The sequence below is a fragment of the Ambystoma mexicanum genome, chromosome 1p (genome assembly GCF_040938575.1).
Source record: "Ambystoma mexicanum isolate Mex_15411 chromosome 1p, UKY_AmexF1_1, whole genome shotgun sequence".
Classification (NCBI taxonomy): domain Eukaryota; kingdom Metazoa; phylum Chordata; class Amphibia; order Caudata; family Ambystomatidae; genus Ambystoma; species Ambystoma mexicanum.
Window position 1 is genome coordinate 691,589,320 of NC_090921.1, and position 24,977 is coordinate 691,614,296.

The 24,977-nt window shown below is 47.8% G+C and overlaps 1 protein-coding gene across 2 annotated transcripts in view; it reads left to right on the top strand.

The window, feature by feature from the left end:
- Positions 1–24,977, top strand: part of TMOD4 (tropomodulin 4) — a 304,747-nt gene that overhangs the window by 39,642 nt on the left and 240,128 nt on the right. For both annotated transcript variants that reach the window (XM_069649866.1, XM_069649872.1), the window contains 2 exons: positions 14,529–14,703; positions 17,909–18,065. In XM_069649866.1, the coding sequence (XP_069505967.1) occupies positions 14,584–14,703; positions 17,909–18,065 (277 nt within the window). In that variant the 5' untranslated portion in view covers positions 14,529–14,583. The remainder of the gene's footprint in view (positions 1–14,528; positions 14,704–17,908; positions 18,066–24,977) is intronic.

Consider the following 24,977-nt stretch of genomic DNA (forward strand, 5'->3'; position numbering starts at 1 on the left):
ACAATGGGTGGGGACTTGTGATTAGAAAGGGTAACAGCCAGCTGCCAGAGACCCGCACGCTCCCAGCTGGCTGCCCCCCTCCTCAGGGGTGAAGGAGGAAAATGTACCCCAAGTGCAGGGCGGAGGTTGGACCCCCTGAATCCCCAAGCTGACGAGGAAGTGACTGCCCGACCAGCGCATAAAGTGCAGGTATTTAGTGCATAAGCCCTCCCATTGAGGGCAAGTTCCCAGTTGTTGAAGGTTGGAAAGTTGGGATGTTATGGGGCGAGGGAAAAGGGGGGTGCACAAGTTTGACATCTGAATTAAAAAAGGGCGAAGGGTGGATGGAGAGGGGTGAGTGGTTATTTGGGGGATGGGGGTAGACCTTCAATACGGATTATCACCTATACCGGATACAGTGCAGGGCTCCCAGTGAGATGGTGGCAAAGAGGGGTGACGACTCAAAGTTCATTCACTTAAAATGGGTGCACTCACAATTCTAACATGGAATGTGCGAGGGATGGGGCAGGCTAAGAAGAGGAGAGAGATAATGGGCTCCCTGAAAACGTGGGGGGTGCAAGTAGCACTACTGCAGGAAACTCATCTGACAAAAGTGGTTTTGGGAGGGTTAAAGCGGGTTGGGGAGGTGATGTGTATGGGTCGCACTTCTCCACCTACTCCAGAGGTGTGTGAACGTGGGTGGTGAGGGGGGCTCCCTTGCAGATCACCAAAGTCATACGGGATGAGGAAGGCAGATCTATGATTCTTCTGGGGATCCTAGACAGGAGGGCGATTTGCATTATTAATTCCTATGCTCTGAACATAGATAATGATTTGTACTTTCTTTGAGTGGTACAATTGCTGAGAGGTCAGGTATATATGGAGACGGTGTGGGTGGCAATTTCAACTGCCTGATGCATGCACAGTTGGACAGGTCGGGCCTTGGCACAGTGCATAAGCTGGTGGCAATGAAGTCTCTTCAGAAGACAGTGTCGGGGCTCGGTCTGGTTGACCTTTGGCACAAACAGAGGGGGAGGAGCAGGGTTGCTGCTTTTATTCTCACTCCCACGGGTCTCACTCACGCATAGACTTTCTGTTTGTCAGCAGGGATCACTTCATGGCATACTACGAGACAACCTATTTGGGGAAACATTGCCAGACCACGCCCCCTTACGCCCACAATGACATGGGGAAAGAGAAGAAGTACAGCGACCATGTGGATGCTTAGAGCAGAAGTGCTCAGAGAAACACTCTTCAAGCAGGACGTTGGGCAGGCTATTATTAACTACTTTGATTTTAATGAGGGGTACGTGGGAGACTATGGGCCTCATTACGAGGCTTGCGCTGACGGAATGAAGGGGGCCGGTACGGGACCAGCCCCCTTCATTCCGTCGGGGCTGATTACAAGCTTCCCATTACGGGACCCAGATCAGACACCTTGTAAAACCAGGCGTCCTTTTGCGGGTCCTGCGAGGGGAAGAGGGCAGTAACAATAGGACACTTATAATGTGCCCGTTGTTACCTCCATCCCCATTCCCTTTGAGCCCTATGGGGGCTCAAATGGGAATGGGGAATGGTTCCTGCAAGGAGGACTTACCGGGTCCTCCTATGTCGGAATGACCCGGTAAGTCCCCATTGCAGGAACCCGGAAAAGGAGCCCGGTTTGGAGGCAGCCATGGAGCTAATAGCTCCATGGCTGCCTCCAAACTCGTAATGAGGCCATATGAGTCGCTATGGGATGGGTTAAAGGTCACCATAAGGGGGAAGTGCATTGCCACCATCAATGGGCTAAGAGCAGAACTCCTAACCCGCTTGAGTGACTCCGAGACCCGAATACAGCATCTGGAGGGGGGCCTAGTCAGGGGCTCCCTGTACGGTGCAGAATTGCTGTGGGAGCAAAGGCTTAGGGCTGAGGTGCAGGAAAGGCTTGGCGACCGGAGAAGGGGGCAAAGCAGGGTGATTATTGGCCTGGTTATTGAGGAGGGAAAACCCACCAAAGATTGTTAACCAGATCGTCACAGCTGGGGGCAGGGTGGCCACAATGCAGGGAGATAATAATGAAGAGTTTCAGCATTTGTATGTGTTGCAGTCTACCAGGGGCCTGAAATAACACACAGACACTGTGGCATGTCTTAACCGTAACTTTATTATCTCCTAACTGCCAACTTTCCCTTTCCCGCCTCCCCTCCTCCCGTCCCGCCCCCCTTTCTCCTTTTGCTTTCACTTCTGCTTTAAAGGGGCTGTGTCCCTTTCCTGCCATAACCCCCCCTTACTTATCGATTGAGCCGGGTGGGCCTTCTGGCTGCCCTTTGAGGCCGTCCGGCTGGCTCGTTTCTTTCATAGTCCGGGCTAGCTGGTTCCGGCGCCTCGGGGCGGGGGCCTGGGGGTGTCTTGGGGTCCTCATGGTCCTCTTCTTCTAATGGCATGTCCTCAGTCGGATCTTCTTGGAACATTCGTCTGAAGAATGATGCATTTCGAGTTATCTCACCCTGGTCCCCTGTCGCGGTGACCATGGGTCCCTTTACTTCCGTCACTATCATTGGTTTGGGTCGGTGTCTCGAGTCTGTCTTTCAGCGCTGGGCTTGCCGGACCAGTACGGTTTCTCCTACCGGGAATAAGGGTTCCCTTGCTTTCTGTTTCCTGTCAACCCATTCTTTGGCCTTTTGTCTTTTCCCTGCCTCTCGCCGTCGTATCTCGTCGTCCTCCTCTGGCGTGTAATCTTCGAGTTGAGGAAGTCGGGATCGCGGCTTGTACTTTATCATGAGTTCAGCCGGGGTGCGGCCAGTGGCCTCATGTGGGGTGTGCCGTTAGCTACGTAGCATCTGTGAGATGGCCTGCGTCATCGAGGCTTGATCTGTCGCTGCTTTCTGGCGTGTGTGCTTAATGTTTGCCATGAAGCGTTCCACCATCCCGTTAGCCTGGGGCCATAGCGGGGTAATCTTTTGGTGGTGGAACCCTAGGTGCACTGCAAACTTCTTAAATTCTAGTCCCTGGAACGGGGACCCATTGTCTGTTTTCACTGTGTTGGGGATGCCCCACTCGTTGAACAGCTCATCTATTATGCCTACCACGTGATGAAAGGCTGTGGACTGCATGTGTTTCACCAGTGGGAAACGTGAGTACTCGTTTATGGCCACTAGAAGGTAACCTCCTTCTTCCAGTGGTCCATAAAAATCGAGTGCTACTCGTTGCCATGGTCCGTCCGGGAGCGGAACTATTTGCAGAGGGCAGAGTGGTGAGCCGGTTGCATTTACCTGGCACGGGTTGCAGTGTCTTAGGGTATTGTCCACAATGGTGTCCATGTGGGGAAACTACACTTGGTTTTGCAGTATCTTTTTCGTGTTAGCCACACCTCTATGGCCCTCGTGTGCGATCATGACTAGTGACTTCCTTAGGCTTTTGGGAGCTACCAGGCGGTTCCCTCTGAGTAGCGTGCCTTGGCTTGTTGTGGCCAGTTCGTTGTGTATTCTTTCCATTCTGGCTAGGTCTCTTCTGTCCACTTCCCCCCTTCCCCGGCTCAAAGTGTTCGTTGGCTGCTAGTCACCATTTATTCGTGTTGGTGAGGTGCACTGCTGCTCTGATGGTGGGGTATGCTCTGCTCTTTTCTGTGAACAGGTGTGCTATGATGGCTGGGGGAAGGGCGTTTAGCGACAGGTATGCAACGTATTTGTCGGCCTCACTCTGCATAGTGGCGTCGGACGCACCGTCTCAGTGACGGGATAGGTAGTCCCCTGGGTTTGCATCACCTCCAGGTTTGTGAATGATTGTATAGTCGTATTCTTGAAGGCGGATGCCCCATCGTTCGATACTCGGAGGCATTTTGATTTTCGGATTACCGAAGAGGGCCAGCAGGGCCTGGTGGTCCGTTATGAGGGTGAAAGTGTGTCCGATGACGAAATGGTGGAATTTCTTGCACGCCCACACGGCTGCCAGGCTTTCCCGCTCCGCCTGCGAGTATGCTTGTTCGGTTGCGTTCAATGCATGACTGGCGTATGCAACAATGTGAGTTTTTGTGCTTTCTTGTGAGTCTTTTTGAGCCAGTATTGCACCTAGCCCTACTGGGCTGGCGTCCACAGTGATTTCATTGTGCCAGTTCGGGTTGAAGTGTGCTAGTTGTCTATTCGTGGCCATTTCTAGTTTGTAGGAGGAGAATGCCTGTTGGCATTGGTCTGTCCATGTGAAGGGCTGATCTTTCTTCAGCAGCTGTCTGAGCGGGCACGTGAGTGAGGCGTATTGTGGGAGGTAGCGTGCGCAGTAACCTGCCATGCCCAGATGTGTCCGTCGGGTTGGGCAGGTTTGTTATGGCGCGGATTTTGTCAGGGTCGGCTTTGATGCCCTGGCTCGAGAAGATGTGGCCAAAGAAGCATAGGGTGTGGGTGTTGATCTCACATTTTTGACTGTTCAGTGTGAGCCCAGCATCTCGGAGGATATGGCAGACCTGATGTAGTGCTGCGTCATGTTGATCCTGGGTGACTCCGAATATGAGGATATCACCACTGTAGTTGAATGCGTTGGTGACCGGGCTAATCAGTCTGTGGATAGTGTCCTGAAATATTTCGGCGGCAAATGAGATGCCGAAGTTCAGCCGTTTGTAGCGAAACAGGCCTTCATGGGTCAGGAATGTGGTGATGGGTCTTGATTCGGGATCGATGACCAACTGGTGGTATCCTTGGTTGAGGTCCAGCTTTGAGAATTTGGTGGCTTGGTTGAGCCGTATTAGCATGTCTTCGATATTTGGGCCTGTGTGTCTTTCCCGTTAGATGGCAGTGTTGGGGATCCTCATGTCTACGCAGAGACGGAGATGTTCATCTGCTTTGGGGACGATCACCAGTGGGGACACCCACGGTGTGGGCCCTGTCGCCCTCTCGATGATGTCATTGTCCAGTAGTGTTTGCAGTTCATGGGTGACTTTTGCTTGTAGGTGAAATCCTATCCGCCTGGGGTGTTGTGTTACCAGTTGTACCTTCGGATCAATGTGTAACTTGATGACATAGCATACCTACTCCTTCGAATAGGGCTGGATAAGTGGTCTTTTGTGTCTCGATGTTTAGGGGTTCCTGGTCAATGGCTTGTATGATTTGGGAGTCGGGCCGGATCCCCTGAATTGTTTCTGATTCGTCATAGTGAATGTCCATGAGATGTAGGGCGACAGTGGTTTTGTGGCTGAGTAAACATCTCCCCTTTGCCGGGCTGTGGATGACATGTATCGTTGTCCGTGCTCTTTTGCCTCGGTGGATGAGATCACAAATGCAAATTGCCCTTTTGAGGTTAGTGGTTGCGTAGCGCCCCATTGGAATATGTTGGCTTGCGAGGGTTGTAGTGGGAATATGAACGCTAGGTGATCATAGGTCAGGTGGTTCATGACGTTGATGGTGGCGCCGGTGTCTACCAGGAATGGGGTGTCGGCTCCTCCTAGACGGACCGTCACTCGGGGTGCAGTGCTGTTGTCTGAGGCTTCAGAAATGAGTCGGACATACTCTCTGCTGTACCGGTCATATTCTGCGTATTGTTCCTGTTCTGGTGGTTGATCCACGAGGGGTGGGTTTTCATATGGGTCTCTCGTGCTGTTCTCTCTGCTGAATTCTTCCTCAGGGTATGACTGCATTTAGTATATTTGTTCCTGGCTGGGGTAGTTCTCGTTAGCTGCTTCTACTTGTAGGTTTTCTACTGCTCTGATAAACCCCGAGTTGGACATGGGTCTGGGGTTGTTTTTTCTGGTGCTTTCTCGCTCAGGATACGGCTGAGGGTTAAAGGGTCTTGGAGGGTTGAACCGTCTTGCCTGTATCTGTTGACTCGGAGGCCGCTACGCTGGTAATAGTGGTGTTTTCCCCCGGCACATGCTCTGAAAATGGTTCTCCTGACTACACCTCATGCACATTTGTCCTATTGTGGGGCACTGGCCTTTATGCGGGAATTCAAACCCGCAGCAGTAGCACTGTCTTTCTGGAGTTATTCACCTCGTAGGATTCCACTGGTCTTTCCTGTATGTTGTGCCCGGTTGGTGGCCTTGTTGACCGGATGTAATGACTGCTATCGTCTCATTCTTCTTTGGGTTCTCTATGTGTGCTGCCTGGACGTCAACCCTCCCGTATACTCTGGCCAGCTCCGCTATCTCCTTCAGGGGTAGTAGCTTCTTCAGCAGGTGTTTGCGAAATATTGAGGACAGGCAACCCTCAATTACTCTCAGGCGGATAGCTTCTTCGTCATTGAAGTTGGTGAAGTCGCAATAGGTAATTTTCCTCTGGAGTCGTAATATGAACTGACCAATCGTTTCTTGTGGCATTTGGGTGCACTGGTTAAAAATATAACATTCATAGCCTCTGTTGGGCACTACTACCAGGCAGCTGTTGATGGCTTCGATGAGTTTTGGGTAAATCATTCTCTCTGCCAGCGGGATGGTCTTGATAACTCTCTTTACATCCTTCCCCACTAGGTTCGTAAAGATGTCTAGTTTGTTTGGTGCATCCTGGTTTCCAACCACCATTCTTGCCACCTTTGGCCTTGATTCTCCTGGGGTTCTAGTGGGAACGGGTTTGGTGGCATAGGAATGACACAGGGTTTGTGGGGGTGATTCCTGGAGCAGCGGGTGCGGTATTGTCCGCCGCAGCATACCCTGGTTGCGACATGATTGGTGGTGTGTGGCTCGGGTGGTGGTGCAGCCACTAATAATCCTGTGGTGAGGTAGCGTGTGTATCTGCCTCTTCCCTTTCCTTTCCACCTGTGTAAGTTATTCTCGGTGACACTCTGCTTGGATTCACGTTGCACTAATGTATGCAGTGTCTAAGGAATTTGTGGTTTTGCTCAGTGTTCTTTATGCCCCTTTCGTGGTAGGTCGTGGTCCTCGCTTTCAAGTGGCTTATGCGGGAGGCATGTAATGGGTGCCGTCCTGTGGTTGTGGATCCTCGCTTTCAAGTGGCTCATGTAGGAGGCATGTGGTTGGTGCCGTCCTATTACTGTGGATCCTCGCTTTCAAGTGGTCTCAGCTGCGCTTTCACTTTAATATATTTATTGGTGTTGTCATCGCTTTCAAGTGGCTCATGTAGGAGGCATGTGGTTGGTGCCGTCCAATTACTGTGGATCCTCGCTTTCAAGTGGTCTCAGCTGCGCTTTCCCTTTTATATGTTTATTGGTATTGCCCTTCGCGCGTACCTGCTCTGTGTGTTCCCGCTTGTCTGCGCTTGGCAGGGCCTCCTTCCCGCGTTCGTTCTGCCTGACGTGTGGCGCTGAGCTGGCTCACCTCGGTGGGTGCACGCCGGGTCTCCTCTAGGTCTCCTTCCCTTCTCCGGGTGGCGGGCGGTGCTCCCTCTGCTCCCGTTGGGCCACAGCCACTCGCCGTGCTGAACCTCCTCACCAGCACAGCGACGCCTCTGTGTTCCTTCTTCGGTCACGCTGCCTGTCGACGTCGGGCCTCCTCACCGGCGCAGGCAGCCATCCTTCTACGACTCGGGTCTCCTCCCCTTCACCGTCATTCATCCATTGGCGACAGCGCTGCGTTCCTCCTTCTCTGCAGCAGCTTTGCGGCTTTCTTGAATCGCGTGAGCACCTCCGCTCGTCGCCAGTTGTTGCAGTCTACCAGGGCCCTGAAATAACACACAGACACCGTGGCACGTCTTAAACGTAACTTTATTATCTCCTAACTGCCAACTTTCCCTTTCCCGCCTCCCCTCCTCCCGTCCCGCCCCCCTTTCTCCTTTTGCTTTCACTTCTGCTTTAAAGGGGCCGTGTCCCTTTCCTGCCATAACAGTATGCTGAACTAAACACAAGCAGGGGGCCACAAGACATGAATGACATGAGGGAGGTATTGAACCGAGCCTGCCTACTGTGACTGGCGGCTGCAGCTGCAGAAGAACTGGAGGGCCCAATTACAGAGCAGGAAATAAGAGGGGCGATTCGATCTCTGGGCATGGGGAAATCACCAGGAGGGGATGGCCTCCTGGTGGAATTTTATTCGACATATGTGGACCTTCTGGTGCCCAAATTGAAGACACTCTACAAAGCGGCTTTCCAGAAAGGCATGATGTCGGGAGTCCATGCGGGAGGCCATAATATAATATGATATGATATTTTATTTGTATCGCACTCGTACACAAGTGTTTCAGAGCGCGACTAGGCAAGGGAGGGGAACAGGGGAGAACACAGCACAACATAAAAACGATCTTACTAGGCCCAGTGACATTGGAACGCGCAAGTACATGGGATAGGGAAACGGGAAAAAGTGCATGGAAGGGAGAGAGTGGAAAGTGCAGAGCAGAGAAGCGCAAATAAATAAAAGAAATAAAAATAAATAGAAAACGGAGGCAATAAACAGTGGTAGTGCAGCCAGCAAGTGGCAAGTGCTATGTTTAAGGCAGCAGACTGGGTAAGTCTGAATAAGTGCAGAAAAAGAAGAAAAAGTGAGGGGGGGCTGTATGGGTACAGATACAGTTCCCAGTGCAAGGGGTGGTCAGGAGGCAGTGCAGGAAGGTGGCAGGGTGAGCAGGTGGAGGGATAGCTGAAGGTATTTTGGACCCAGGCCGCAGAAAGCCTTGTGGACAATGCAGAGGGTTTTGAATTTAATCTTTGCATCCACTGGGAGCCAATGGAGAGATTTCAGAGCTGGAGAGGTACAATCCCAGGGCTTCAGGCCAAGGGCAAGTCTCGCAGTCCTGTTCTGGTAGATTTAGAAAGAGGCTGTTACAATAGTCCAACCTAGAGAGAACCAGAGATTGGGAGACAGTGAGCTTCTGAGGGAAGGAGTGGATAGGAAGAATACCTCTGAGGAGGTGCAGTAGGAAGTTTGACTTTGTTAGTTAGAGACCTCAGATATATGGGCCAAGAAGGAAAGTGTGGAGTCAAAGATGACCCCAAGGAGGAGGGCAAGGGAGGCTGGCCAGAGAGTGAGGGAAAAGGATGGAGATGGCATGCCGATGAGGATGATCTTCGTCTTGCTGGCATTCAGACAAAGATCATTGCCGGCACACCAATCTTGAATGGAAGTTAGGCAGTCAGAGATGAAAGAGGGAGAGGAGGTGGCCGAGCGCAACTGGAAAATGAGTTGAGTGTCATCAGTGTAGCACTGGAAATTTGAGCAGAAAATGGCAATGCAGTGAACGAGAGTTGCCAGTAGTACTGGCAGAACCCAGGAACGACCCATGCAGATGCGAGCCCTACCTCCCTATTTCCCTGTTGAATGTAGATGGTAAGATTCTAGGCAAGTATATAACTAATAGGCTGATGGGGCAGGTGGCAGGGTTAATTCACCATGATCCATGTGGCTGCATGGAGGGGAGGAACACCATGATTAACGTTGACGTTTACATCACTTCATGGAAAGGGTCAGGGAGGAAGATACTGAACTTGCAGTGGTGGCCATAGACACGGTCAAAGCGTTTGATTCAGTGGAATGGCTCTTCCAGGTGTTAGACATACTGGGGACAGGCCTGATCAAGCGGAAATGGATACAGCTGACGCATCAATGCCCCCTGGCAATAGTGAAAACAGGCAGGGAAATCACCCATTGGTGGCAGTTGAGCAGGGGCACGCAGCAGGAATGCCCACTATCCCCCATTCTTTTCACGCACTCATTGGAACCCCTAGCAAACATCTTCAGGGGCCAGTTCCAAGATGCAGGTATTATGGTGGATGGACAAACACACGTTATTTCTCTGTACATAGATGGTGTTCTTCTCTATGTCCACAGCCCTGGGCTGCATGTCCCATATATGTGAGAACTAATGGCCAATATAGGGAGTTTGTAGGGGTTCGCAGTGAACAGGAGCAAGTCAATGGCATTCCCGTTGGGGTGACTGAGGAGGGTGGCACGGTCTGATTTACCGGTGGTGGGGGTACAGTGGGAGATGTTCAAGTACCTGGGCGCAAAAAAGTGCACCATTATACGGCAGATACCTTTCAATATAATATAGGGAGGGCCAGGGGCGTTGCTAGGGGGGCTAAAGGGGCTATAGCCCCTGATCTTTTGGTTGTAGCCCCGGATAGAATCCCAGGAGCTACAGCCAAAAGGCTAGCAGTCCCAACAGTTCCGACATCAGCTTAGCCCCAGGTCTTTTCCAGACCTAGAAACTCCCCTGGGGAGGGCAGTGTCCAGTTTAGAAGACAGCATGAAGTTCTGGGGCAGACTACCTCTCTATCACATGGGGAAAATAGCGGTTTGTAAAATTATAGTTCTCCTGCGGTTCTTATATTTCTTTGCCTATATCACTTTCTTGATCAGACCTACCTTCTTTAAGAGGTTGGATAGCCTGTTCTCTCGATTCCTATGGGCTGGGGGTAGGCATAGGCTGTCCTTGGATACACTGAGAAGGATTTACTCAGAGGGGGGACTTTCTCTCCAAGACTTTGAGCTTTATTACCTGGCCTGCCAGTTGCAGCATGCAGCCGAATGGGAGTCGCTGACGGGCGGGTCCAACAGGCGACTGATAGGCGCACCCCCACAGTTACATACAGGGATAGAAATTCTGTGGGGGAAACGAGGGGGATCTCGGGTAACGTGCATCATATTGGTGGTCGAGGAGGTATGGAGCAAGTGTGTACAAAACAAAATTGAAACTTGGAAGGGGATATAGTCCCGACATTCTGCTGAGGTTGGACCCTGAAATATAGAGGATCATGGGAGACATGGGATCGAACAGGTGTATCAATTGGAACATAAACAAATTAGGAGACATGTTTGAAGGTGGGGCCCGCTAGTTTTGCCGGCATGGGCACAAAAATGTCACATTACAGAAGGGCAATTTTTTAACTTTGAAAGACTGACGAACTGGGATTCTATTCTGGAGGAACCCTAACCACGCCAGTGCTCCACGCGTTTCTCAAACTAGGAGCGGAGCAGCATGCAATCACGCAGTTATAGACAGCGTTGCAAGAGAGCAAAACACTGCCCCCCTTAAAGGTCTGGGAAAAGTGGGAACGGGACCTGGGATTGCCACTAGAAGGGAAAACATGTTCAAAATGTTGTGCTACCATCTCAAAAGTCTCACGCAATGCTCACCTCAAATTGATTCAATTTAATGTGATAGACCGGGTCTATGTTATGCCACAGAAGCTGCACACGATGAATGCATAGATCCCACCCACATGCCCAAGATGTAAAGGGGAGTCTGCCGATTTTTGGCATATGGGGATGCCCTCAGATATCTAGGTACTCGCAGGCAGTGGAAAAATGGCTCAAAACCCTTTAGGGGAGGGAGCTAGAGTGTACGCCCCGGGTATGCTTGTTGGGGCTTCTCCCGGGGTTTGAGGGGAGAGCAGAACAGAGATGCTCGAATACAATAGCGGCCTTCATACTGGCTGCCGCAGGTATGCTTGTTGGGGCTTCTCCCGGAGTTTGAGGGGAGAGCAGAACAGAGATGCTCGAATACAATAGCGGCCTTCCTACTGGCTGCCGCGGGTATGTTTGTTGGGGCTTCTCCCGGGGTTTGAGGGGAGAGCAGAACAGAGATGCTGGAATAAAATAGCAGCCTTCCTACTGGCTTTAGCAAAAACGCTGCATGGTCATATCATGGGAGAACCCTAAAGGTCTACTAATAATGGCTCCAGGGCATACTAAAGTGGGCCACCACAGAGAGAGACATAAACAGAGCAGAGAAGAGGACTCTGTCGATGTGGATCTCCAATGGAGCACACTCCTTAATGACTTACAGTTGTCACCAGATGACCTCCCCCCTGAGAAAACACAGAGACATTTATGAAAGTGGGGAGTTGGATAGATCAGCAAGGTACCCACTAATTTAATGAACCAGAGACATGGACATGGACCCCTGAGGAACAGGACATGTAACTGTACTGGGGGCTTTCTGAATTGAAGGCGAGAGGACTGGGGGCATAGGGAGGGTCGGGGTTTACGTTGCTATGTTGTTGTACGGTAATAAACAGATTTCAAAAAGAAAATCTCACACACCCTCATTTCCACCCTTATTCCGCCTCCTGACAACCCCACGGAAATCAGTGCCCCGGCCCAGCAAAAACAAGCACATGCACACGCGCTCACTTGCTCATTCACACACAGCTTTCAAGTACTAATTCACACGCGCACCCATACACCATGCACTCGTTCATTCACACGCACATTATACATCACACACTCACACATTACACCTGCATACAAGCACATTCTGCCTTCCCCAAGGCATTAAAAACTAGGCTCTTTGTATAGTGGGCTCACCCATGTACGATTCCTGACACATGCTCCATCTCTGAATATTAAATATCACACCTTCCATTGTATGTATAAGACTGTTTCTCTGTATCGTACCAACCAAAGCAAAGTTTTTCTGGGCCGCTTATTGTAACCCTCAAGCAAGCCTTCTTAAGTATCCTTGATAGCGCCTCTATGCCCGTGGGCTGCAGTGCGCTTTACAAATGCAAAATAAATAAATAAATAAATAAATAAATATACACACACATTAAACTTTAAACATACATAATCTTACCTTCTTGCCCTGTTCGAATGCTGCTGCTGCTCCTCCCTAAAAGCCCTCAGTCTCCCGAACACAAAGAGGAACCCTGAAGCATGGAGCGCTTTCTGGGTCCTGCAAATGGGCGCAGGAGATGGCGCGCCCCTGAAGCAATGCCTGCGGCCTTCTGCATGTGCAAGGAGCACTCACTATGCATATTCAGAGTAACACATCGCCAGCGAGCATCTCAATGGGCCATGCAAGGATGGGGAGGCACAACGCCTTACTGTGGCTCCTCCATAATGGGGTGGGTCGGCACCCTCTCACCCATTATAGACGAGCTGCCCCACCCAAAGTACGAGGGAAAACATGACTGAAGGGGTTGTTTAAATTTGACATGGGGCAACTTGAGACAGCTAATCCTGACAGTCAGCAATCAATCCTGACAGAGTCCATTCATTTCTTTTGAAATCCCTCAATTTCCAACTCATCTCATTGGGCACAATTCTCCTCAGGATCAGTAATATTTCCTACAAATATGTCAGAAAATTATTGGATTTGTACCTTTGGTGCATCTCAGCAACTCTGTAAGCCTACTAGAAAGTGTTTTATGGGAAACACATTGGTGAATGGGCCATGTACACTGCAATAAAAAAAAGCACATGTTGTGGTGCTGTCTACCATCATTTAGAAGGGTACTATTACTGAGGTACATGCTTAGACCAGGCTGCTTCTCCAATTTCCAATAAGATATGGGCACTGTGCAAGCAAATTATACTCCTTAAAGTAAAATGCAGCGCTCCTGTCACGCACTCCACACATCTGGGCCATAGACAATGGGGCCTTTGGCTCGAGTCTGCATTGTCTTGTCAACCTCTACCATTTCCTTGTGCCCAGAGCAGACTCCGGGAATAAGGATGTCTCGAATGGGATGAGGACCGTCTTGAACGCAGTGTTTTGTCCCTTGTGTGGCCTTTTACTTGTCCCTAGGCTTGTTTCAGGTGCAGTGTGATGTCTCTGTTATGACCTGTTCCTCGAGCCCACACTGGCTTAGTAATGACTGTAGTTTATATAAAGTGGCCGATTCCTTGTGTCCAGATCTTCCCTGTGCCTCTCTGTATCTCTTTTATGTTGTGATGTCCCTATCATGACTCTTTCCTCGTGGTGCGTGTGATATACCTCATGTGACACTTTCCGTGCTATCCCCCTCACGCGCAATTTCTCATAGGCCCGCCACATGTGCAGTGTGATGTCCCTCGTGTGACACTTTCCATGTGCTTAGGTATGTCTACTGTGCATTTCCCATAGGCCTGCCACATGTGCAGTGTGATGTCACTTTCCATGTGCTTAGGTATGTCTACTGTGCATTTCCCATAGGCCTGCCACATGTGCAGTGTGATGTCACTTTCCATGTGCTTAGGTATGTCTACTGTGCATTTCCCATAGGCCTGCCACATGTGCAGTGTGATGTCACTTTCCATGTGCTTAGGTATGTCTACTGTGCATTTCCCATAGGCCCGCCACATGTGCAGTGTGATGTCACTTTCCATGTGCTTAGGTATGTCTACTGTGCATTTCCCATAGGCCCGCCACATGTGCAGTGTGATGTCACTTTCCATGTGCTTAGGTATGTCTACTGTGCATTTCCCATAGGCCTGCCACATGTGCAGTGTGATGTCACTTTCCATGTGCTTAGGTATGTCTACTGTGCATTTCCCATAGGCCTGCCACATGTGCAGTGTGATGTCACTTTCCATGTGCTTAGGTATGTCTACTGTGCATTTCCCATAGGCCTGCCACATGTGCAGTGTGATGTCACTTTCCATGTGCTTAGGTATGTCTACTGTGCATTTCTCATAGGCCCGCCACATGTGCAGTGTGATGTCCCTCATGTGACACTTTCCATGTGCTTAGGCATGTCTACTGTGAATTTCCCATAGGTCTGCCACATGTGCAGTGTGATGTCACTTTTCATGTGCTTAGGTATGTCTACTATGCATTTCTCATAGGCCCGCCACATGTGCAGTGTGATGTCGTGATAACACTTTTGCTTGTGCCTGGGTCCCTCTGGTGTGCAGTGTGATTATCACATGTCGCGGGCTGTCATGATGATTGTGTACACTGGGATATCTCTAACACCCGTTGCCTTGGTCCTAGATCTGACTCTTTGCCGGTGCACCAGAGCACCCTCGCACCCCCCACCTGCGCAGACATGTCTTACCAGAAGGAACTGGAGAAGTATCGAGACATCGATGAGGATGAAATCCTGAAGGCCATGTCTCCAGAGGACCTTGCCCAGCTGGACATGGAGCTACAGGAGATGGACCCCGAGGTAGGACTTCTGGGAGTCTGGGACCTGTAGATCTCATAATAGTCTTGCATGGATAATCATTACAACTCTCCCCCATAGGGAACTCTGCAAAGGAAAGCTTGAGTTACTGTTGCTTGTGCTGGGTGCCTGATTCATGGATCTAGGTGAAAACAACGAACATTTTACTGCGAGTAAAAAAACATGGAATTTTAGAGTTCATTGAAAGAAATGTGGGGGAGACTCCTCGACATTCCCCCACTTTAATACTCCAAAACAACCTCCCTCTATTTGTTTGATGAACTGTGTTTAAATTGGATTGAAACAATTCAATGTTTTGGCACATGCAGTATTCGTCCTCGTTATTTTTGGTGTGATACCTTTTTTTTGGTAAAGTTAAGCTTCCACCCCTGCTGCCTTTGCTGTGCCTCTTCTGTGTGAGTGAACCGTGCACTGCTGCTGCTTGTGTGTTGCATTAAGAAAGCGTCCTGTTCTAGATTCGTCTCATACTGTATTCACATCTTGCCATGTAGAAAACCACTAACGGCCTCCTGCTCAACCACCCTCACTCACCACATGTTGATCAACCACACCAATATAAACAGCTGCAGAAAACTCTCTCCGCGGCCTAAATACAGCCAAAACCTACACCTCTAGAAGCAACATTCTAATGTCACGAGCATAGCAGAGCACCCTGACCAGCCAAACATCTGAGGCCTTGCATGGGGAAACAAATGCAACCGGTATGCACAGGTACGCACAGGGTGGACTGGGAGCCAAAAGAGACCCTAGTATTGTAGCCAGCAAGCCCAGCACCTCTAAGTAGTACGAGGAAGGGGGCGGCCGGGATGGCTGGTCCAGAACATTTCGAAGAATGGTTCCGAACAGTGAATTGTAAAAACGAAGACCCTAGACATGGATTACCAAGTTAATAAATATAAAGCAATGCATTTCCTGATGCATATGGTCCCCGGCCACCCACCCCACTCTTCTGTTCTCTCGCTTATCGATATCACGGATCCCTTCGTGGTTAAGGTAGACTGCCTTTGCTAGACACTGAAGCTCTCTGTACTTAAGGGTGACCAGATTTAAAAAGTAAAAACCGGGACAGGGCAACTAACATAACAGTAGGACTAACTCCTGAAAGTGGCTGCCAGGACACTACACTTCAGTAGAGTCTGGAGGAGAAGGGTTTTAAGTGTTATTGTTCAAATAAACACATATTATAATTAATGTATCCCTAATGTATCACAAACGAACACTATATTAAGTTGTACAATGCAGCATTTCTGTGTGTGATGTGCCTGCTAGCTATGAAGACCTATTACCAAAAACCAGGACCACTGCAGTTTCCAATGGAAACATAATCTTGACAAATGGGGACAGAGCTCCAAATTCCGGGACAGTCCCGGCAAAACCGGGCCGTCTGGTCACCCTACTGTACTTCTGAGTGTGGCTGCTGTTGCCATTACACCTGGCAAAGTTATGTGAATCACATTACAGCAGCATCCTGCAATACCCTTCTTCTGTTCCCATCCACTTAACTGCGGGAGTGGGCGGAGTCTGCAAGGATTTCTTATGGGAATTCAGGGCAAACATAGACACCCTAAGCACTTAAGGGTAGAAGATTAATGTATTTAATGCAGTGGTCGAAGTGTACGAAAAGAAGTAGTGGAACTATATTCCCTGCTGGCCTGCACCCACTCCCCACAAACCCCATCACCACGTCCCCTCCCATACACAATAGACACCCCCAAACACTTGCACCTGCTGTTTAAGGGAACGCTCAGTGCAGTGCACTGAGAGTGAAGGTTTCAACTTCTTCCTACACTTTTATTTTAAAACAAAACCATTCCGGAACAGTTCCTTTTAAAAATAAAAGTATAGGAGTTGTAAAAGGTCATTTAAGAAAGTAGAGGAGCACCGCTCCCGCTCACTTCGACCACTGATTAAATGTTACTTTTCTGCATAATCAAAATGCATTAACCTTTCCAGTCTTTGCAGAATAGTTGCCAAATATGCCATTGGGGTCGGGCTAGAAAACATGTGGGCTGGACTTATGCATCCTCATTGCTTGTGCATCACTACATCCATGCATGTGTTCCACTTTCTTAGACACAGGCTTTGTCTCGCTCCCTTTAGCGGTGGTCTGTGCTTGTCATTTTCATGACGGGGCGTTCAGTCTGCTGCTCTTCCAGGCGGGATTGGGGTTTGCATTCTTGTGATGATGAGCTCACATTTTGAAGCCCACTGATTACATATGTGCTGTGAAAGCTGCGTGGCGTCTGAGACAACACACAGCATGACTTAGAGATGTGAACTATTGTAAGTGTAGAGTGTGTGTCTGTGCTGTACTGGGGTAGAGGAAGCAGTGCGGAGAAATGCATGGAAATCTTGCATGTAAATTGTGAGGTGTGAGCCGCCGTGCTTTGTGCAACATGGTGCTTAATAAGCCAGCATGCCTGGGTCCAGGGCACTGTACATTATGCAATCTCTCCTTGCATTACTCTTCCCCTATTCACCAAACTTAGAAAGCTCATGGCACATTGTCCCTAATCTGGGACACCACCCCACAGTGGCGACAATACAGTGAATGAGATATATATATCTGTAATGATAAATAGAAAAGCCAGTTTTAGCCACAGTTTCAAAGCTAGTGGTCAAGAACTGTATCAGGTGGGCTCATCTCTCTTTCAAATAACTTGAATTGTTTCCCCGCCCCCAGCATCCCCCACTCCCGGTACTCATTTGCACCCACCTGCTGTGCCTCTCCCTAAAACCCAACCTCAGAATCTCTTTGCTGTCCCTGGTCTACATTTTACTGCTGCCTTCTGTGCGAGAAGGGAAGATTTCCATGCACTCATTCATTTCTGTGCACTTCCTAATGTGATTTTGAGCTGGGTGTATAGGAATGAATGGTCTGTGGTGAACGCCAAAGATTTTATATATACATATATATATATATATATATATATAGTCTTGCTGTTGCCCATTCTGCTTATGTACTGTGTGTGTAAGGGAGTCTTGCACTGTTGCTGTGCTGCAAGTAGCGTACCTGGTCTGTAAATCCTCAGATTCCACTCTGGTGCCCTTCACCAGTGCTAAGTTCCCGTAACTGAACTTAGGGAGTGAGGAAGGGAGTGGGAGACGCCACTCCCTTCCTCACTCACGGTGGACAGCCGGCCACTCTTACTTGGTTCTCAAAGACTTGGTGGTTTTCTTGCTCCAGAATATCCTCCTTCCTGCTGGGATGCGCCAGAGGGACCAGACGAAGAAGACCCCAACGGGGCCCCTGGATCGGGACTCACTAATGCAGCACTTGGAGAAGCAGGCCTTGGAGGCCAAAGAGCGTGAGGATCTGGTGCCTTTCACTGGCGAGAAGCGAGGTAGGGGAGCACTGGAGCTGAGTGCTGGTGGAGGTCGAGGGTGGGGGTGCTTGTGTGTGCCTTCTTCATACAGTTAATCTTGGGGATTCCACTACTGCACATTCCCACCCATGTGATAATGCAAGTATCAGCACTACTGTACCTTCCTCTATATGATCATGGAATTAGAAGTACCGTGTATCCTGTGCCCATTTAATGGCATATTCAGGATTGCACATTCTGTATCCCTTGAATGACGGAATGCTGAGTACAGTACCGGTAATGCCATTCTTTGTACTGTACATTCCTCAAACATATGGAAATGGATCTATCAATACTGTGCATTCTGCACCTGTATGATGATAGAATTGTTGGTACTGTGCATTCTGCACCTATCTGATGATAGAATTGTCAGTACTGTGCATGCTTGATCCATGTGATAATGGAATTATCTGCATTGAACGTTCTTCACCCCTGTGAAAAGAGCGTCATGTTCTGGGTCTCCACTGAAGCAGGCAGAAGTCAGACCGAGTTGCAATCCGTGTATTTCCCATCAGTTCTTGCCATGATTATCTGCGGTGTCCGGTACACAGAAAAAGGACGACTCAGTGGATGTCGCACCCCTTTCTATGGGATTCTTCTGACTCTCACCAGGGCATCTCAAGTGTCAGAGAATATTAATCCTCCATTGTCATTACTATTTCAGCCCGAATGCTACAAATCAGGATGTATTTGATTGTATTTGCCTGAAAATCTGAATGCAATAACTACAGCTTTGTTTCATAAGTCTCTATTAGGTCCAAATCTAGGTATTTGATAAACGTGTATTTCAAAATAGGTACAACAAGTAAATGATCCCAAGCTAAGTGGTTTATTTATTTATTCAAATTAATATCCAAGGAAGAATAATGCCCCTTTGATCACAACAGATATCAGATTTGACGGGGAGCAGTGAGCTTTGTATGATGGGGTGAGTTTGAGTGCCATTCTGGCCAGGTTGTGGAGAGGAGTAAATGGAACAGTCACCGGGGACAATATCTGGGTGGACATACATAGATGAAGGACAATAATCAGGAACTATAGGATGAATGTAAGGACTTTTCGAGACTGATTGGTTACTTTCTTCACCTAATTACGATCAAGGTATCTTTCAAATATTGTTGGTGAATAAATGGTGCCCTATTGATTAGGAGGTAGGGGCAGGGAAGATACTTCAAACCTCCATGTTGCGTTCATCTAAACAAAGGAACTCTTGAAAAAGCCATAGAAAGGGGTGAAAAGTGACGCGTGTGCATATAGTTGCAAGTTACAGGTTTTCCATGAAATGGAAAAGAAACAAAATATTGTTCCTGATAAAAAGAGCAAAGATATGTACATATATTATCTGTAGAGTAGAAAGTGACGATAGTCCAGTCACATGACAACTGAGGAAAGGCCACTCTCAATGCAAATTGTGGGTTGGAGGAGACCTAAAAATAATGAATAGAACAAGGGTTCACTGGACAGGGGTTAGCAAAGAAGACCTATCAGATTTCTTGTTAACGTTAGTACTCAAAAAGGTGAGTGAAGGCATTCTCTCAGAATCTGATGCAATCAAATATAAAGATCTGACTATAGGAAACCACATGGTTTCCCAATGGACTCCCCAAAACCCACGAACCTTCAGTTCCATCGAAAGGAAGAATGATGGCGCAAGTAGAGGACCTGCAACAGCATGGCTTGATGAAGTTCCATTGAAAGAAAGAACAATGGACCAACTAGTTACACCTGCAACAGCATGGCTTGATGAAGTTCCATCGAATGAAAAAAGACTGGACCAACTAGAGGACCTGCAACAGCATGGCTTGATGAAGTTCCATCTAAAGAACAAAGGACCAACTAGAGGACCTGCAAAAGCATGGCTTGATAAGGTTCCATCTAAAGAAAGAACAAAGGGCCAACTAGAGGACCTGCAACAGCATAGCTTGATGAAGTTCCATTGAAAGAAAGAACAGTGGACCAACTAGAGGACCTGCAAAAGCATAGCTTGATGAAGTTCCATCGAAAGAAAAGCATGGCTTGATGAAGTTCCATTGAAAGAAAGAACAATGGACCAACTAGAGGACCTGCAAAAGCATGGCTTGATAAGGTTCCATCTAAAGAAAGAACAAAGGGCCAACTAGAGGACCTGCAACAGCATAGCTTGATGAAGTTCCATTGAAAGAAAGAACAATGGACCAACTAGAGGACCTGCAAAAGCATGGCTTGATGAAGTTCCATCGAAAGAAAAGCATGGCTTGATGAAGTTCCATTGAAAGAAAGAACAATGGACCAATTAGTTACACCTGCAACAGCATGGCTTGATGATGTTCCATCGAATGAAAGAAGACTGGACCAACTAGAGGACCTGCAACAGCATGGCTTGATGAAGTTCCATCTAAAGAACAAAGGACCAACTAGAGGACCTGCAACAGCATGGCTTGATAAGGTTCCATCTAAAGAACAAAGGACCAACTAGAGGACCTGCAACAGCATGGCTTGATAAGGTTCCATCTAAAGAAAGAACAAAGGGCCAACTAGAGGACCTGCAACAGCATAGCTTGATGAAGTTCCATTGAAAGAAAGAACAATGGACCAACTAGAGGACCTGCAAAAGCATGGCTTGATGAAGTTCCATCGAAAGAAAGAACAATGGACCAACTGGAGAACCTACAACATCATGGCTTGATAAAGTCCCATCAAAAGAAAGAACAATGGACCAACTAGAGACCCTGCAACAGTAGGGCTTGATGAAGTTCCATCCAAAGAAAGAACAATGGACCAACTAGAGGACCTGCAACAGCATGGCTTGACAAAGTTCCATTCAAAGACAGAACAATGGACAAACTAGAGAACCTGCAACAGTATGTCAAAGAAAGAACAATGGACCAACTAGAGAACCTGCAACAGCATGGCTTGATGAAGTTCCATCGAAAGAAAGAACAATGGACCAACTAGAGAAACTGCAACAGCATGGCTTGATTAAGTTCCATCGAAAGAAAGAACAATGGACCAACTAGAGAAACTGCAACAGCATGGCTTGATTAAGTTCCATCGAAAGAAAGAACAATGGACCTACTAGAGACCCTGCAACAGCATGGCTTGATGAAGTTCCATTCAAAGAAAGAACAATGGACCAACTGGAGGACCTGCAACAGCATGGCTTGACAAAGTTCCATTGAAAGAAAGAACAATGGACCAACTAGCGGACCTGCAGCAGCATGGCTTGATGAAGTTCCATCGAAAGAAAGAACAATGGACCAACTAGTTACACCTGCAACAGCATGGCTTGATGAAGTTCCATCGAATGAAAGAAGACTGGACCAACTAGAGGACCTGCAACAGCATGGCTTGATGAAGTTCCATCTAAAGAACAAAGGACCAACTAGAGGACCTGCAACAGCATGGCTTGATAAGGTTCCATCTAAAGAAAGAACAAAGGGCCAACTAGAGGACCTGCAACAGCATAGCTTGAGGAAGTTCCATTGAAAGAAAGAACAATGGACCAACTAGAGGACCTGCAAAAGCATGGCTTGATAAAGTTCCATCGAAAGAAAGAACAATGGACCAACTAGAGAACCTACAACATCATGGCTTGATAAAGTCCCATCAAAAGAAAGAACAATGGATTAACTAGAGACCCTGCAACAGTAGGGCTTGATGAAGTTCCATCCAAAGAAAGAACAATGGACCAACTAGAGGACCTGCAACAGCATGGCTTGACAAAGTTCCATTCAAAGACAGAACAATGGACCAACTAGAGAACCTGCAACAGTATGTCAAAGAAAGAACAATGGACCAACTAGAGAACCTGCAACAGCATGGCTTGATGAAGTTCCATCGAAAGAAAGAACAATGGACCAACTAGAGAAACTGCAACAGCATGGCTTGATTAAGTTCCATCGAAAGAAAGAACAATGGACCTACTAGAGACCCTGCAACAGCATGGCTTGATGAAGTTCCATTCAAAGAAAGAACAATGGACCAACTAGAGGACCTGCAACAACATGGCTTGACGAAGTTCCATTGAAAGAAAGAACAATGGAGCAACTAGCGGACCTGCAGCAGCATGGCTTGATGAAGTTCCATCGAAAGAAAGAACAATGGACCAAGTAGAGAACCTGCAACATCATGGCTTGATGAAGTTCCATCTAAAGGAAGAACAATGGACCAACTAGAGGACCTGCAACAGTATGGCTTGACGAAGTTCCATCTAAAGGAAGAACAATGGACCAACTAGAGGACCTGCAACAGCATGGCTTGACGAAGTTCCATCCAAAGAAAGAACAATGGACCAACTAGAGAATGTGCAACAGCATTCCAAAGAAAGAACAATGGACCAACTAGAGACCCTGCAACAGCATGGATTGACGAAGTTCCATTCAAAGAAAGAACAATGCACCAACTAGAGGACCTGCAAGAGCATGCCTTGACGAAGTTCAATTCAAAGAAAGAACAATGGACCAACTAGAGGACCTGCAACAGCATGGCTTGACGAAGTTCCATTCAAAGAAAGAACAATGGACCAACTAGAGGACCTGCAACAGCATGTTTGACGAGGTTCCATTCAAAGAAAGAACAATGGACCAACTAGAGGACCTGCAACAGCATGTTTGACGAGGTTCCATTCAAAGAAAGAACAATGGACCATTTAGAGGACCTGCAACAGCATGGCTTGACAAAGGCTTTGCAAGCAAAAAGAAGGCACTAAAGGTAGCACTAGCAAGGACCCTGCAAGCAAACCAGACAGGGAAATAAACACTAAATCAAAAGAAAGGTAGAAAGAGGCAACAATAAGAAAATGGGGAGATTTTTAAAGGGCTGGCCAAGAAAAACCTCCAATCTTTGGTGGTAAGTGGTGTCGTAGGGTACCATGGCAAAAATCCCCACAACAGAAAAAAAACGTTCAAGGGATGAGTGAGAGAACATTATGAGGCAAAAGTCAGCCAACCAGAGACAAGTGCTGAAACAGAAAAGGATACAGATAGTTTAGCCCACAATATACTCAGTCCACATTGGAAACACCTAGCCAGTGTGTTGTTCTCTACAAAGCCAATTGAACAGGTCTGGTGAACAACAAAGAACTAGGGCCTCATCTACTACCCAGCAACCTTTATATCTTGATTTAAGTGTTGGATTTCCAGCCTCCAGTGCCGATGATTTCCTTCCTCATTTTAAGTGGGATACAGAAACGTCAGTTTATGCTAACACTTGTGTGTCCGCCTTCCTCTCCCTGGCATTTTCATTGGATTTTCTAATTGGGTTGTAGAAAAGTCACAGGATTCTGCGTGGTTCTGGATTCCCGTGACTTATTACACCACCACCAGAGAAGAAGCATGAATGCCTGCCACCATGTATGTATTTTGTATTTGTATTTTATTGAATCTTATAGAGCGCTTTTATCCAAAGCGCTGTACATAGTTAAAAACACAAATTGATTGATAAAGAGTAATTCAAATATCCAATCCGAAAAGCAAACAATCAAGGACAGTGAAGTAGGTGGTTTTTCAAAGAGACCCGAAAAAGAGAGTAGACATGATAGATCAAAGGGAAAATGGAAGAAGGTCCCAATAAAGAGGAGCAAGGCATGGCGGCCGGCACTACAATCACTCCTAATGGATTCCACCTGCTTTTTGCCAGAGATTCAAGCATCTCCACCTGCATCCGAGAATTTCATGCATGTGGTTTTCCTCAAAGCAGCAGCAGAGGCAGATTTTATGCTCCGTGCCCCTGTTCCATCCAGAAGAATCCATCAAAATATCCTGCAATGTAAGAAACTGGCAGAAGAATGCTTGTCTCCGCCCCAGGGCGTTTAGCACCTCAACGAAACGAGGCCATTTGTCTTTTTGAGGCCTACCTACTGGGCGAGAGCATGATTTGAAAGTTCTGAAATAACACAACATAATGTTGTCGTGGTGTTAGTGACAGACTTTGACAGCTGCAATGGAAATCCTGGCAGCCTGCAATCCTCTGCAGGCCTGCACTGTCCCAGCACTGTTATTGAGACAGGTGCATGGGATCTGCAAACAGGGAACAGACTGCACGACTTGTGGGATGAAGCTGTCTATCAAAATTGGAGAAAGAGTTGCATTTGTCTGGCACATCATGAAAATCTCGCGACGCTTCCGTAGCTTGGTAGACTTCCTAGACTAGGAAGGACACCGATGAGAGATTCTGTGGGGGTAGCAACTGATGACGATGGCAATATATCCCGATAACAGCTTTCCTTAATGTTAGTTTGATAAGTAAAACTTGATTATTTGTGATTCCTCCCTAAAAGGAAATGGTCAGTGAGGCACCCTTTTCGATCCATGTACTTTGGGGCTGAGTCATAAAGAAGCCACCCTTCTTCCCTGCTGCACCCAGCGACCATACTATGCGATAAACCAGAGCTCTACAATTGGCATTCGATGCTACGAGTGCTTTGTTACATAAATACCATCATGAAATAAAATACATTTGTCTAGAGCAGGGGTGTCCAACTCCAGGCCTCGAGGACCACGAGCCTGACAGGTTTGCAGGATGCCCTCATTGATATTCAAGAGGTAAATTTGCATACATCTACAATCATTGTATGCAAATTCAACTCATGAATATTAATGAGTGATATCCTGAAAATCTGATATCTACCTGGCCTCGAGGCCTCATTTAACAGTGAGTTAAAGTAGAGTGTGAAGCAAAGGTATGGTGTATACAAGCGGTTTGAATATGCTGATGGGATTCTTATCAAACAGCAGCAGTGGAAATTGCCTTTTGAACTGTTTTCGTAATTGGGCTTGATTTCTTGGCTACTAAAAATATGCAAGTAAGATGTTCCAGGAGGGAACGTACCCGTTACTCGGGTGGCAAGCTGGTAGTACGCTTTCACAAAGCTCTTGTCTGTTGTTAAATTCTTTTCTTTGCAGCTTTGAAACA